Below are 16,998 nucleotides of genomic sequence, written 5' to 3' on the forward strand. Positions count from 1 at the left end.
ATAACTAAAGACTTAATAAATAAAGTGATGAGAACTAGTAAGTCAGCAAAAAAATTTTACAGGCAATTTTATGGTATAGCATAAAAATCAGTACAAGGGTTTTGGAAAATAATTTTGTAATATACATCAAAACCCTTAAAAGTGTTAATAGCCTTTGACTCAATACATTTCCTTTCATGCTTTGTTCCTAAGAAAATGAACAGAAATGCAAAGATTTATAGTCAAGAACATTTATCACAATACAATTTGAATAGTTAAAAAAGTGCTGTATAAACTGTGAAACATACATATGATATTATACAGACATTAAAATGATTTTGATAAAGTTTAAACGACACAGGAAAATGCTCATGATTTTATGTTACACTGTGCTTAGTTGCTCAGCTGTGTCTGACTCTTCGTGACCCCATGGACTGTAGCCCACCAGGCTCTTCTGTCCATGGGGATTCTTCGGGCAAGAATACTCGAGTGGGTTGCCACACCCTCCTCCAGGGGATCTTCCCAACCCAGGGATCGAACCCAGGTCTCTTGCATCGTGGGCAGATTCTTTACCATCTAAGCCACCAGAGAAGCCCTTTATGTTACACTATATGATCTCAACTCTATAAAAATATGTACATATGCATTAAAAAGAAAGACCAGGAGGAATGTAGCAAATCAATATTAAACAATGGTTATTGGTGGGTGACAAGAGTACAGATCATTTCATTTCATGCACTTTCATTTCTATACTATTCAGTTTTCTACAATGAGTCTATATTACTTTTGCAATTAGAAAAATGTTAAAAATAAATATATACATACATAATCATGAACTAGTTGCTATGGATAATGGCAGAAGTAAAATAGAATAAAGAACAATGTGGGAGGTGCCCAGTGTTTGGAGAAGAAAATAATCAGAGAACCTGCTGGCAACAGTATGTGTTGCTTTTGATGTCTATATCAGACATACAAGACACAGGCAAACAAAACCAGTTTGTTTGGGAAATGACTATGAGCTTCCAGGTAATACAGGAATTTGGGGAGATGGGAAGCAAATGGATAACTGTGAAGAGGGCAAGCTATATGCTCCACGGACCACACCATCTGCCTCACCATCTCTCACTCTGTTCGAGTCATGTGGACTTCCTTGCTGTTCCTGAACACTGCCTGGCGTCAGTTTCGGCCTCAGGACCCTTGCACCGGTGCTGTGTTTCCTCTGCTTCAAAAGTCTCCTCCTTCTCTCACCTCCTTCAAGTCTTTGATCAAATGGGACTTTCTTGTTGCGATCTGTAATCCTCTGTCACTCTGCCCCAATAGAATGTATGCTCCATAAGAACAGGAGGTCCTTGGTCTGTTATATTCACTGCATTCCCAGTGTCTACAAAACTATCTAGGATATAGTAGGTGAACAATAGGTATTTGTTGAATAAATAAATGGTTATTGGTATTACTCTTAATGAAGTGCTTTCTGAAAGTTTAGATGTGTAAACATTGCCCACTAAGAACTAACAAGGAGTCACTAAGAGTAGAAGACATCTCATGGACCCTCCTTGATGCTTCTTCCTGCCAGGCTGTTTAAACACATCCCCCCAGGAGGATCTCAGTTGAGACATTCAGCCAGTTACAAACTCAACCAATGATTCTTCCAGCACACATTTCTCCATCTGGTCTACAGGGCACAGGGATCTCTTTAGCAAACCCATAGACTGTCTATTACAGTCTAGATAGTGGCTCCCACATTTTCTATGCCTGGCTAGTCTACTAAATGAAATAAAATTATTCTGCTACGACTCATTCTTAGTGACCAAGAAAATGTGAGATGCTTAATTTGATCTGTTGGTCTCAAAGCGCAAGAAAGTGGTGATCAGCTCAGTGTAAGGACTCACTTTCTAAGAGGCAGAGCTGTACAAAGTGGAATGCACTGCAGGGGGTGTAGTGAGTGTCCTGTCACTAGGGGTATTCAAGTGGAGGCTGGATGATGACATGGTGAGGATATTGTAGGATGGGTGGTTGGGCTAGAAGTAGGTTGAACCTGAAGGCCTCTTCCAATTGGGTCATTTTTTAAAAAATCATTTATTTTCTTTTCCATTATAGTTTAACACAGGATATTAAATAGAGTTCCCTGTGCTATACACAAGAACTTTGCTGTGTATCCGTTCTATATATAATAGTTTGCATCTGCTAGTCACAGACTCACAACACACCCCTCCCCAGCCCTCCCTCCCCCTTGGCAATCATAACTGTTCTCTGTATCTGTGAGCCTGTTTCTGTAGATAAGGTCATCTGTGTCATGTTTCAGATTCCACATATAACTGCTCTCATGTGGTATGTATCTTTCCATTTCTGACTTACTGCCCTAGGTCCACCCATCTTGCTGCGAGTGGCGTTCTTTCTTTCTCTCTTATGGCTGAGAAATACTCCATCGTACACATGCACCTCATCTTCTTTATCCATTCATCTGTCGATGGACAGTTAGGTTGTTTCAACATCCTGGCTATTGTGAATACATGAACATAGACGTGCATGTATCTTTAAGAATTATAGTTGTGTTTGGATATATGTCCAGGAGTGGGATTGCTAGATCATACGGCAACTCTACTTCTACCAAGAGTCTTTGATTCATGCACACAGGTCTCACGTTGTAGACGGTAGGAAGTGGCATGTTGCAGACTCTAAGTGGCACGTTGCAGACGGCAGGAAGATACTGGGGCTCAGCAGGTTAATGAAAAGCTGTCTAGGAAACTCAAACACTGATCTCTTCTATTTCATCGACCGTATGATGTGCCTGTGTGCTCAGCTGCGTCTGCTTCTTTGTGATCCTGTGGACTGTAGTCTGCCAGACTCCCAGGAAGATTCCACGTGGCATGGAGCAGCTAAGCCCGTGGGCCACAACTATTGAGCCTCTGCTCTAGAGCCTGGGAGCCACAGCTACTGAAGCCTGCAAGCCTAGAGCCTCTGCTCTGCAATGAGAGAGGCCACTGCAATGAGAAGCCCTCGGACTACAGCTGGAGAGGAACTCCTGCTCTCTGCGACTAGAGAAAGGTCCATACAGCAACGAAGACCCAGCACAGGGCCTTCTACACAAATATTTATGTATTTTAAAACACATAAAGAGTTTTTTTTTTTTTTTTCATAAAGAGTTTTTAAAAAGTGATTGCCAGGGGTAGGGGATGGGGAAAGTGGAGGAGGGGCAAATTACTGTTTAATGGACACAGAGTTTCAATTTAGGGAGATGAAAAGTTCTGGAGCTGAATGATGGTAATGGTTGTAGGAATGCATTTGATGCCACTGAACTGCACACTTAAAAATGGTTACAATGATAAATCTCATATTATGTATATTTTACTACAATAAAAAAAGTCTTGCCAATATTTTGCAGATTGACAGCACCTGCATATTTATAGCCTTCTCCCGTCTAGAAAATATTCAGATAGATTTGTATGGGATGCTTTAGGGTAAGGAACTGATATAAAAGGTGGTGCTTTTTTGAACGCTACTTACGTATTTTAATTATATGATTTGTTCAGGAACATAAAGCTCTATTATGTATCATAAATTAATCATGCTTGGTATATTATTAGATTGACTAGTCTACTTTTTCTAGACAGTAATTGCACACTTACTAATTGGATTAGCTTTCAAATATATTTTTGATTAAAAATAGAGACTCAAAATTAAAGAACTAAGTTTTTCTTTTATTTCATTTTTTGCAAGTTAATGAGGAATGGAAAGCGATTGTTTTAAATCTCTCAACATCACAGCAGTGGCCAGGCTCTGGCTTGGCTGGACGGCAACGCGACACCTCATGAATCATTAACAGGACTCCTGCCTTGATATCTGAGCTCCCACCTCCATCCTGTGTCTGTCCTCTTAACCATTCCTGTTTCTCAGCTTGCGTTCCTGTTTTTCTCACAGATCTGGAACATTCCCAGGTGTCTCGGTTCTTACAATCGAACTGCCTGTCGCCCACGCTTACAGCGCCCCGTGTCCTCTGGGGGCCTCTGCTCCCATGCCAGTCCCCTCCCCAGGTTGGGCTCCCTGCCCTGCCCCAAGCACAGCAAGAAGGGGACCCTTCTAGGGGACAAGTCTACCACAGGCTGACTGCCTAGCTACTCTTCTCAGCCCACACACGCGGGTGGCCCCCTTCTGGGTCTTGACTCCAACAAGGCCGAGAGACAGCTGACCTGCCGGCCTCTGCATCTAGCCGGTGAGACCTCCCAGCCGGACAGTGCCTGCCACCCTCCCCACCGCACCTGACTTTCAGCCGAATGCCTCTCCCAGGCTCCCTGCACTGTGCTGTCTACTTCTGGGGCCTCCTTGTTTCTGCTCCCCTGGGGCCTGTCATTCTCCACATCCTGGGAGATTCTGGGCTACGGAACATGCTGATGGTGAGGTTCTGGGACCAGGGGCTGGGGTGAGGTCAGGCGAGCCTGGCCCGGGAAGCCATTCTGTAGGGGCAGGAAGGAGACTGGATGGCATCCATGCCTTCCTCCGGGCCTCATCCCAGGGTGGCAGCAGCGTCCCCACCTCTTCTAATCCAGCTGGCCTCCTTCCCTTAACTCCTGCCTAGAGTCTTGTCTGCATCACCCTGGGAGCTTTCAGTCATGTAACACCTTGCCAGTGACTGAGCTGCTCCGCCTGGCTTGTGTTCCCAACCAACCTCCAGTGGAAGTCTTGAATTTTGAATTTTTTATGCCCTATTAAACAGAGCCCAGGCATGTGGTATATGCTCGGTTCAGTTCAGTCGCTCAGTTGTGTCTGACTCTTTGCAACCCCATGGGCTGCAGCACGCCAGGCCTCCCTGTCCATCACCAACTCCCAGAGCTTGCTCAAACTCATGTCCATCAAGTCGGTGATGCCATCCAACCATCTCATCCTCTGTCATCCCCTTCTTCTGCCTTCAATCTTTCCCAGCATCAGGGTCTTTTCCAATGAGACAATTCTTCAAATCAGGGGGCCAAAGTATCGGAGTTTCAGCGTCAGCACCAGTCCTTCCAATGAATATTCAAGTATATGCTCAGTAAGTCCCGATTTAAAGTCTTTGAAGCCAGTATCATGCCTTAAAAGAATTGCTTGGCACCAGGTCATGAGCTAAATGGTTTAGAGGAATTCTCTCATTTAGTCTTCAAGACAACACTACAAAATAGGTGGTAATACATTCCCTATATCAGTTGAGGCAACTGAGGCATCAACGACTTGCCCAAGATCACCTAGCAAAAACAGATGATCTGGGGTTGGAAGTGCCCTTGGTGCCAATGGCCTCCACTTTGATGGACAGAACTGACTCATCAGCCCAGCAACCACAACTCCCTGAATGCTACCGTGGCCTAGGCTGCTGGGTCATAGCTTCACAAAGGACGGGAGACTAGGGACAGCCCAGTCCATTCACACAGTCATTGATTGTTTCAATAAGCAACTGTAAGCCAGTCAGGTGCCAGGCGTGGCACTGAGTCTGTCTGGCTGATATTTTTGCACATCTTACCTCCTCCCAGCCACCTCCACCTCACTCTTCTTCACCTGGTGAAGGATGGCTCTGCCTTCAAGACTCAGCCAAGATATCTTCTCTAGGAAGGACCTGGCCTTCTTCATTGCTACCGGCATGTGGTTTGGGCTCCAGAAATCCATGCTTTGACTTCCTGTGTCCCTTATAGTTCCATCCTCCACCCCTGATGCCAGCTCTGATGTTTGTTTGAGATGTAGGGATTGAAGGGCCACCAGTCTTCTCAGGGGGCTCAGTGGTAAAGAATCAACCTGCTAATGCAGGAGACTCAGGTTCAATTCCTGGGTCAGGAAGAGCCCCTAAAGAAGAAAATGGCAACCCACTCCAGAGGAGTGGAGCCTGGCAGGCTACAGTCCATGGTGCTGCAAAATAGTCGGACATGATTGTGAGACTGAGCATGTGACAGGCACGGGGGCTGAGCAAGGTGATGGTCCAGGAGTTTGGGAGGATGCTTTTTCAAACTGTGCAGGCACATCCTGCTTTACATAATACATGTTTTTAGAAAGGTGGTCGGTACATGACCTTTTTATGAATTGAAATTTTGTTTTCCAATTGATGTATGCTTCAGAGGTGACATTCTAAATTGCTGTTAAACTTCACTTTTAAAAAATACTGGGTCCTGATCCATTAAAAACAAACTTCTCTCAAGTGAACTTTTCTACAGCATGATGATTATCTATATACAATCCCTTGAATGTTCTGACATAGCTTCACATTCAAAAACACTCTTTTGGAATCCTTTGGCAAAATGAGTGACGACCCTCCGTTTATAAATTGGTCCCATGTGGGGAGGTCAAATTAATTGTGAGGTGGATGCGTATGCTTGCATGCTCAGTCGCTTCAGCTGTCTCCAGTGCTGTGATCCCATGGATTGTAGCCCACCAGGCTCCTCTGTCCATGGGATTTTCCAGGCAAGAGTACTGGAGTGGCGTGCCATTGCCTTCTCCGGTGGATGTGTATTGTTGGAATCAAATAGAACTAAAGAGTTTAAACAAAGACTGAGCAGTTTCACTGCAAAATGCCCTCCACCTACCCCTCCCCCACCCAGGGGCAACCGCAGTCAACTCCTTCTGGCTCGGAGATTTTCCTCTACTTGTGTGAAGTCCGAGCTGAAGCCCACAAGCCACAGAGCCTCAGTGAAAGAATTTCTCAAGGCCTGTTAATACTGGTGGGCACAGCCAGGCTGAGCCAGCATGAAGTAATACCATCTGATCGCCAGCATCCTCTGCAAATGCCGGAGGGGCGCTCCCACATGTGGCCTCTGATAACAGATACATACCATTGTCAGATGCTGGGAAGGGTGACATTGAGCTCGACTGGGCTGTGGTCTTAGGACAAGTGAAGAAAGGCTTGACAGAGGAGGAACAGGGGCAGAAGGCGTAAGGTCCCCCAACTCCAGCACAAAATCCTATGCTACTCTTTGCCTGGAAGATTTCCACGGCTGGGCTGCCTAGCAACAGCAATAAAAAAGTTCATGTAACTTACTTGCGCACGTTTTCTTATCTGGGTTAAGAGCAAATCCTTTCGGGCACCGGCAAAGGTAGGAGCCGTCGGCATTTACACACTCGTGTTCACATCCGTGGTTTTCTGAGGCGCAGTAGTCCACAGCTGTAGAGATGAAAACACAGAGTTTAGGTAGAAACACAAACAGAGGTAAAGGGCATGGTAGATTGGAAGCATACCTGCAACAAATATAAGCAAGGATTAATACCGTTGCCCCCAAAAGAAGATGGATAAATAAACATGAAACTAAAACATCCCCCTTGAGAAAAAAAATCAGGAGTCAGGATCAGACAATTCATACCAGAAAGTACTAAAGAACATAAGAACAATTGAAAGCACGGAGTCCTAACCACTGGGCTGCCAGGGAATTCCCTGCTGCTGCTGCTAAGTCGCTTCAGTCGTGTCCGACTCTGTGCGACCCCGTAGACGCCAGCCCACCAGGCTCCCCCGTCCCTGGGATTCTCCAGGCAAGAACACTGGAGTGGGGCGCCATTGCCTTCTTCTAGGGCATTCCCTAACAATTGTGTTTAAAAGTTAAAGAAATGCAAAGCAAAATAATCACAAGGCAAACTTAGTAAACTGCAAAAGTAAAGACGAGATAAAACCCATGGTGGCGAGGCAGCAGGGAAACAGAGTCAGACTTACTTAAAGTGGGTGGCATTATAAACCGATAAAAACTCTTCTGGAAGGACATTTGACAATATTCACTCTGGAACTGTGACCCCAAAACATAATTGAAAAAAAAGGGTAAATTAATAATATGAAATAAGCTATTTATAGCAGTATCATTCACAAGTGACCAAAAAATTCTGAAAAATAAGATGAACACTTAATAAGGATAAACGGTTTAGTAGTTTATGAGAAAATACACCAGCCTCTTTACTCATTAATCCTGCAAATATTCACTGTCTGCCTACTCTGGGCCCCACCTTATATTCAGTGCTAAAACGGAAGAAATAACAAAACAGACGAAAACTCCAGTCCTTGAGAAGCTTACATTTGGATGCTGGTGGTAGATAAAAAAGAAAATAAGTAAGTAAAGAACATAGCCTCTGAGAAGGTAGAGAGTGTTTTGGAGAAAAGTAAAATGGTGAAAAGGAAAAGAGGCTGTCTGGGGGTAAGAGAAAGGGTGTGATGTAACAGCAGTGGTGAGGAAAGGCTCACCAGGAAGGTGGCAGGTGGTAGAGCCAGGAGGATGACTGGGAGGGAGCACCAACTGGGAGGGAGCACCCCGGGCAAAGGGAACGACAGCAGGGGCAAAGGCCCAGAGATGGCAACACGCCTGTGAGCTGGAGAATGAGCGAGGAGGCCAGCATCTCTGGAGCAGAGAGACTGCAGGTCAGGAGGGCCCGCAGGGCCGTTGCCAGGACTTTGGCTTTTACTCTGGGTGAGCAGGGGGAAACACCCCAGGGGGAGGGTTCTGAACAAAGAAATCGAGAAGCGCCGATAGCATCAGGTGGGACTAGAACACCAGCTGGGGGCTTCCCTGGTGGTCCAGTGGTTAAGAATTTGCCTTCCAGTGCAGGAGATGCGGGTTCATCTCTGGGGGAACTACTAACATCCCATATGTGTGCGAGTGCTAAGTCACTTCAGTCGTGTCTGACTCTCTGTGACCCTACGGACTGTAGTCCGCCAGGCCCCTCTGTCCATAGGATTCTGGACCAGATTCAGGCAAGAATACTGGAGTGGGTTGCCATGCCCTCCTCCAGGGGACTCTTCCCAACCCAGGGATCGAACCCGCATCTCTTAGGTCTCCAGCAATGGTAGGCAGAATCTTTACCACTGGCGCCACCTGGGAAGCCCAAGATCCCACATGCCACAGGGTGACTAAGCCCGCACACGCAACAAAGACCTAGCACAGCCAGAAGAAAAAACAGAAAGAAAACCAGTTAGGAGGTTACTATAATAACCCCAGTGAGGAAAGTGTGGGAGAGACTTAAGCCGGCGCAGCGTGGGAAGGAGGTGGGAGGAGAGAAAGGCGTGGTGCTCCGGGTGCTTCTCGTGGACTTGCGTGTCCCCACCCTCTGCACACAGATATGGTGAAGTCCTGAGCCCGGGTACCTGTGAATGTGATCTTATTTGGAAACTGGCGTCTCTGCAAATACAATCAAGTTAAGATGAGGTCATCCGTCTGGGGCCTAATCCAGGGTGAGTGAGTGAAAGTCACTCAGTCGTGTCCAACTCTTTGCGACCCCATGGACTATACAGTCCATGGAATTCTCCAGGCCAGAATACTGGAGTGGGTCTCCTTCTCTTTCTCCAAATTCAGGGTGACTGGCGTCCTTATAGGAAGAGAAGAACGCAGCATGAAGACAGACGAGAGCAAGCAGCTGCAGCTCAGGAGTGCCGAGGACCAACAGCCACCATCAGAAGCAAGGAAGGATTCTCCCGCATGGGTTTCCGAGGCTCATGGCCCTGCCAGCAGCTTGTCAGACCTCTGCCTCCCAGAGCTAGGAGACAATGCAGTTCCGTGGGTAGCAGTCACCTGTGTGGTTCTATGTTCTGGCAACCCTAGGGGACAGTGCACCAGGCTGAAAGGGGGCCAGTCAGATTCCTTTCATATTAGAGGTAAAGGGAGAAAGAAAGGGATTCAGGCTGACTCGGGGATGGGGAAGGTGCAAGTGGGGTGGGTTTTGTAGGGAATACTCAGGAGTTCCATTTGAGGCAGTAGGTAGTTATTAGCAGCATAACATAAACGTAAATAGGAAAATAAAATTTGGTGAAAAAAAGTAGATTTGAAAGTTGTATATTTACAGTGATTAGATCCACTTTCAATAGAGCTCTAAGGCAAAACCTGAAAATTAAAAATAAAAATGCTTTGCTTCCTGTGTTAAGGTGGTAGGATTATGGATTTTTTTTTCCTCCTTAAAAATGCTTCCCTCTAAATAACGACTTAGGCTATCTGAATACCAAAAAATTTGTAAATAATAACAAGGAAATTGAATCTGCAAATTAATGCGCATGTACAGTTTTAAAAAGCAAAACCAGGCATTGAGAAAATAATGACATACAAACACAGTAACCAAAAGGCACAAAGGGAAAAGCTAAAGATTTTTAAAGGCTGATAATGTGTGTTGTGTTTATTCTTTTGCTCCTAGGCTTCATTAAGTTTCTGTTAAGGTGTTGTTTTTTCTAATGTCCCTCCCTAAAGAGTTCTAATAAGGCCTGTTACTTGTGGTTTTAACACACAAGCCATTTTGGTGGGAACAGTGCGTTCACACAGTCTCAGGATCTGAAAGTCATGGACGTCAGCCAGCTGCTGGAGTTGAGTAACAACATAAATCCTGAGCTAGCACCAGATCTTTCTAAAAATTAATGTATCAGCTTTCAAGAACTAATATATCATTAAATGAATAGCTGGGGACACTCAGGGCACAGAGGTGAAGGACACCAAGCCCTGGCACGTGCCCCAGGCTGCAAGTCACAGGACGGGCCTTGCTGTAGCTCACACTAGCCTGTATTAGCAGGAGACAGTCCCCACCTCCAACCTCCTCACCCTGAGCCTGAACTGCTGTCTTGAAAATCTCCTAACCCTGGATATGGTTGTCTGCTGTCGGCTGGGCCCACTTTGGGTCACCCACTTGTCAGTAATTGGGTGACAGTAATGAGTGTAATTGGAGAAGGCAACGGCAACCCACTCCAGTACTCTTGCCTGGAAAATCCCATGGACAGGGGGAGCCTGGTGGGCTGCCGTCTATGGGGTCGCACAGAGTCAGACATGACTGAAGCGACTTAGCAGCAGCAGCAGCAGCAGTAATGAGCGTAATTGCACTCATCTCTCATGCTAGTCAGGTCATGCTTAAAATGCTAGGCTTCAGCATTATGTGAACCAAGAACTTCTAGATGTCCAAGCTGGGTTTAGAAAAGGAAGAGGAACCAGAGATAAAATTGCCAACATTCACTGGATTATAGAGAAAGCAAAGGAATTTCAGAAAAACATCTATCTCTGTTTCATCGACTACGCTAAAGCCTTTGACTATGAGGGTCATGACAAACTATGAAGAGCTCTTAGCGAGACGGGAAAACCAGACCATCTTACCTGTCTCCTGAGGAACCTGTATGCAGGTCAAGGAGCAACAGTTAGAACCCTGTATGGAACAACTGACTGGTTCAGGATTGAGAAAGGTGTACGACTGGGCTGTCTGCTGTCACCTTGTTAGTTTAACCTATACGCTGAGCACATCATGAGAAATGCTGGGCTGGATGAGTTACAAGCTGGAATCAAGACAGGAAGGAGAAACATCAACAACCTCAGATATGCGATGATACCACTGTAATGACAGCAAGTGAAGAGGAACTAAAGAGCCTCTTAATGGGGATGAAGGAGGAGAGTGAAAGAACCAGCGTAAGACTAAAGATTTTTTAAAACCTAAGGTTTTGGCATCTGGCCCCAGTACTTCATGGCAAGCAGAAGGGGAAAAGGTGGAAGTAGCGACAGATTTCCTCTTCTTAGACTCTAAAGTCACTGCAGATGGTGACTGCAGCCATGAAATCAGAAGTCGATTACTTCTCGGCAAGAAAGTGATGACAAACCTAGACAGTGTGTTGAAAAGCAGAGACATTACTCTGCTGACAAAGGTCAGTACAGTCAAGGCTATGGTCTTCCCAGTGGTCACATACAGTTGCGAGAGCTAGACCGTAAAGAAGGCAGGATGCCAAAGAACTGATGTCTTTGAACTGTGGTGCTGGAGAAGACTCCTGAGAATCCCTTGGACAGCAGGGAGATCAACCAGCCAATCTTCAGGGAAATCAACCCTGAATATTCACTAGAAGGACTGAGGCTGAAGCTGAAGCTCCAGTATTTTGGTCATCTGGTGTGAACAGACGACTCATTGGAAAAGTCCCTGATGCTAGGAAAGATTGAGGGCAGGAGGAGAAGAGGGCATCAGAGGATGAGATGGCTGGACGGCATCACCGATGCAAGGAACATGAACTTGGCAAACTCCAGGAGATGGGGAGGCCCGGCGTGCTGCAGTCCATGGGGTCGCAAAGAGTTGGACACAACTGGGCGACCGAACAACAACAACTCCCCACCTCCAGCCTCCTCACCCTGAGCCCCAGCTGCTGTCTTGAAAATCTCCCAACCCTGGATATGGCTATCTGCTGTCAGCTAGCTGGGCCGACTTCAGGTTACCCACTTGTTAGTGTTGCTGCCGTGAAAAGGAAAAAAAAGAGGAATGAGGTTTTTTCTTTCCCTTTCCTGGGAACAAAGAAGATAAAGAGAACAGTGAGCCGGGCTGAACATTCCTAGTTGGTTTTTTTAACTTTAACTGCTCCAAACTCTGCATGTCTCTAAGTTTGCTTTTCTGCCCCCTCATTCTGCAGGAATTACACACTTCACACCTATTTTCCTTTGATTCTAAGCTAAATACATCCCAGATCTGGTGCTTACCCTTACAACACCCTTCGCCTTGTAGTTATACATCAGAAAGAAGGCTGCAGAGCCCCCGAACCACCAGACTCAACCACTGGGCTACTGACGCCAGTCTTTGCAACAATAGGAGAGGAAGAAATCGAGATCCTATCACCTTAGTTCCTCACCACTGACTCCTGACTGTGAGCCCTCATCTTATATAAGGCCCTAGACTCTTCATGGAGGGGGGACACAGTTCTTGAGGCATCAGCCGACTGTGTCTCCTTCTCCGCTAGCTTAAAGCCACCTTTCTATTTCCTCCAAATTCTGTCTCTGTAATTGTTATTTGGCTTCAGTGGGCAGAGAAAGCCAAGATTTCGCCAGCCAACAGTGTCCCTTCCACAGAAATAGCTGCTGATCTATCTGACGTCCATGTTCCAGGCCACTGACAGTACCACAGTGATGAGTGGGCAGGTCACTGTACCTAAAAGCCTAAAACTCAGACACTACCCCTCTCTGGAATTTCTGAGCCCAATCATCTCTGTTCTTCAGAGAGACACTTGCGTGTGCTGGTCCCATATTAGACTGGGGAGAGACCAGAAGCTTTGCTTGGGCCTAAAGTCTAAGCCACATACTCCGATCTCACCTTTTTTTATCCCCCAGAATGTTCTAGAACAGGGTATCCAATGTTGAATCAGGTGTTAATAAAGTTGCACAGAAGGAGCTCTTTTAACTGACCAACACTTAACCAACTTCTGATCAATCATTGCTTTTCATTACCTCTGAAAAATATGGGACCTGACGCCCAGAACATGCTAAATGCTCGAAGCTGTTGGAATAGCTATGTTTTTGAATACCTGTGCACATCTCTCATTGGCTGGGCTGCATGCTTATAAAGCAGCCTCGGAGGAACACATGCCCCAGAGCACCTGTGTACTTTTCCTATGGACTTGCTGCACGCTTATTCAGTTCTCCAAATGTGGTGGTGACCTAGCTCCAACAATCCTCCCTTGAGAACTTGTCGTTTTTCAGTCACTCAGTGGTGTCTGACTCTTTGTGACTCCATGGACTGCAGCACACCAGGCATCCCTGTCCTTCACTATCTCCCAGAGCTCGCTCAAACTCATGTTCATTGAGTCAGTGATGTCATCCAACCATCTCATCCTCTGTTGTCCCCTTCTCCTCCTGCCCTCAGTCTTTCCCAGCATCAGGGTCTTTTCCAATGAGTTGGCTCTTTATATCAGGTGGCCAAATATTGGAGCTTCAGCTTCAGAATCAGTCCAAAGAACAATCAGGGTTGATTTCCTTTGTGATTGACTGGTTGGATCTCCTTGCAGTCCAAGGGACTCTCAAGAGTTTTCAGCACCACAGTGCGAAAGCATCAGTTCTTCAGCACTCAGCCTTCTTTATGGTCCAACTCTCACATCCTTATATATCTACCAGAAAAACCATAACTTTGACTATATGGACTTTGGGCAGCAAAGTGATACCTCTGCTTTTTATTATGCTGTCTAGATTTGTCATAGCTTTTCTTCCAAGGAGCAAGCGTCTTTTAATTTCATGGCTGAAGTCACCATCCGCAGTGATTTTGGAGCCCAAGAAAATAAAATCTGTCACTGTTTCTACTTTTTGCCCATCCATTTGCTGTGAAGTGATGGGACTTCATGGCACACGGGATTAAGCACCATGATCTTAGTTTTTTGAAAGTTGAGTTTTAAGCCAGCTTTTCCACTTTCCTCTTTCACCTTTATCAAGACACTCTTTAGTTCCTCTTAACTTTCTGCCTCTAAAGTGGGTATCATCTGCATATCTGAGGTTGTCGATATTTCTCCCAGCAATCTTGATTCCAGCTTGTGAGTCATCCAGCCCAGTATTTTGCATGATGTACTCCAGAATCCCAGGGACGGGGGAGCCTGGTGGGCTGCTGTCTATGGGGTCACACAGAGTTGGACACGACTGAAGTGACTTAGCAGCAGCAGCAGCAGCAGCACTCTGCATTTAAGTTAAATAAGCAAGCAACAATAGATAGCCTTGATGTAGTCCTTTCCCAATTTTGAATCAGTCTGTTTTTCCATGTCCAGTTCCAATTGTTGATTCTTGTCCTGCATATAGGTTTCTCAGGAGACAGATAAGATGGTCTGGCCATCTCTTTAAGAATATTCCACAATTTGCTGTGTTCCACAGAAAGCCTTAAGCGTAGTCAATGAAGTAGAAGAAATATTTGGAATTCCCTTGCTTTTTCTATGACCCAGTGGATGTTGGCAATTTGATCTCTGGTTCCTCTGCCTTTTCTAAATCCAACTTGTACACCTGGAATTTCTCAGTTCATGTACTGCTGAAGCCCAGCTTGAAGGATTTTGAGCATAATCTAGCTAACATGTGAAATGAGTGCAATTGTATGGTAATTTGAACATTCTTTGGCATTGCCTTTCTTTGGGATTGGAATGAAAACTGACCTTTTCCAGTCCTGCGGCCACTGCTGAGAACTTGTTAGGAATGCAAATTCTCAGGCCCCACTCCAGACATACTAAATCAGAAACTCTGTGTATGGGGCCCAGGAATATATGCTTTAGTAAGGTCTCTAGGTGACACTGATGCATGTGAAAATTTTAAAATCATTGTTAAAATGAGTCAAAGTTATTTTTATTTCCAAACCTCTATGTGCTATTTGTATACCTTTTTGTAATTAATTGAAATACTATAAAAACTAATTAAATATATAAGCAAGCACTGGAACAGATCGAAGTTTTTTGGCACTTAAATGCAACCTGCTAACTAAAATTGCTCTAGAACCAGGCATAGACGAAACATGTAAAAGACTAGGGAAATTTTCATAAAAATTTTACAGATTCTGCCCTTAGACTGCTTTATAGAAGTCTTCAAATTCTTGCTCCAACTTAAAGAAATCAAAGGTGAAAACCACAGACAACATATTATGGGTATGTTTATCCAAGAAAGATGTTTTTAAATCATATTTTCTAAATGAACTTAAAATTAGTAATTTTTGGAGGTGTACTCAAAAGAAGTTTTATTAAAAGCATAAGTATGTGTTCTGAAGAAAATGTAAACACTTCAGGTAGGTTTGGATATGCACTTTTCATGATTCTGCTCTTTAGCTGATCTCACACGACAAGAAGGTTTCTTCTGGACTCCGATTTTCCTGCTGGTTTTGTTTTTCGTGTGCACAGCTCTCTGGGGGAACCGAAGGGGAGAGGAGAGACTGGCAAGGCAGGACTCAAGCATTCATGGGTCCAAGATCCTGGCCCGCAAAACCTAAAGGTGTCAAAATCCCACTTTGATTTGAGGGCCACCTACTGCTCTCTGCCAGGTCTCTGAAGACAGCAGATGAGGCGATTGCAAGACATGGAGGAGCCCACGTGAACCAAAAGCTTCCTAAGGTTGAGAGAGTTCCAGTCCATTCAACTCTGTCATCCTTCGCTGCATGTTTTAGGTTCTTTGCACAACTTCCTTAGTTGCAAAACTGTACTTATAAAAAGACGCCAAGTTTAGAGGGAGGATGTATGGAGGTGATCGGTGTGTGTAACTCAAGAGATCCTCTGTTGTTCCAAGTCCTCTCCTACTTCAACAAAATCCTTCCTTGGTCTTTCTGCCTGAGACAAGCAAAAGAGTAAGTTTCTCGCTGCAGTCCTTTGCCCACCCTGGATCACAGAGCGCTAAGATCTCAGGGTTGGAAGCCAGTCTTGCTGTGTTCAATCTCTGCCTAACACGCTAGAAAGCACTCAGCTGTTTCCAAGGATAAACCATATTTGGTGCAAGGTACAAGAAAATTAGAGATATCAAGGGAACATTTCATGCAAAGATGGGCTCGATAAAGGACAGAAATGGTATAGACCTAACAGAAGCAGAAGATATTAAGAAGAGGTGGCAAGAATATACAGAAGAACTGTACAAAAAAGATCTTCACAACCAAGATAATCATGATGCTGTGATCACTCACCTAGAGTCAGACATCCTGGAATGTGAAGTCAAGTGGGCCTTAGAAAACATCACTACGAACAAAGCTAGTGGAGGTGATGGAATTCCAGCAGAGCTATTTCAAATCCTGAAAGATGATGCTGTGAAAGTGTTGCACTCAATATGCCAGCAAATTTGGAAAACTCAGCAGTGGCCACAGGACTGGAAAAGGTCAGTTTTCATTCCAATCCCAAAGAAAGGCAATGCCAAAGAATGCTCAAACTACCGCACAATTGCACTCATCTCACACGCTAGCAAAGTAATGCTCAAAATTCTCCAAGCCAGGCTTCAGCAATACGTGAACCGTGAACTTCCAGGTGTTCAAACTGGATTTAGAAAAGGCAGAAGAACCAGAGATCAAATTGCCAACATCCGCTGGATCATGGACAAAGGAAGAGTGTTCCAGAAAAACATCTATTTCTGCTTTATTGACTATGCCAAAGCCTTTGACTGTGTGGATCGCAATAAACTGTGGAAGATTCTGAGAGAGATGGGAATACCAGACCACCTGACCTGCCTCTTGAGAAACCTGTAGGCAGGTCAGGAAGCAACGGTTAGAACTGAACATGGAACAGACTGGTTCCAAATAGGAAAAGGAATACGTCAAGGCTGTATATTGTCACCCTGCTTATTTAACTTATATGCAGAGTACATCATGAGAAACGCTGGGCTGGAGGAAGCACAA

The 16,998-nt window shown here is 45.1% G+C and overlaps 1 protein-coding gene across 2 annotated transcripts in view; it reads right to left on the reverse strand.

Annotated features, from left to right (window-relative positions):
• MATN2 (matrilin 2) overlaps positions 1-16,998 on the reverse strand; it is a 166,542-nt gene that overhangs the window by 49,273 nt on the left and 100,271 nt on the right. For both annotated transcript variants that reach the window (XM_027973190.2, XM_027973189.2), the window contains exon 6: positions 6,968-7,090. In XM_027973190.2, coding sequence (XP_027828991.1) covers positions 6,968-7,090 — 123 coding nt within the window. The remainder of the gene's footprint in view (positions 1-6,967; positions 7,091-16,998) is intronic.

This window comes from Ovis aries, chromosome 9 (genome assembly GCF_016772045.2).
Source record: "Ovis aries strain OAR_USU_Benz2616 breed Rambouillet chromosome 9, ARS-UI_Ramb_v3.0, whole genome shotgun sequence".
NCBI lineage: Eukaryota > Metazoa > Chordata > Mammalia > Artiodactyla > Bovidae > Ovis > Ovis aries.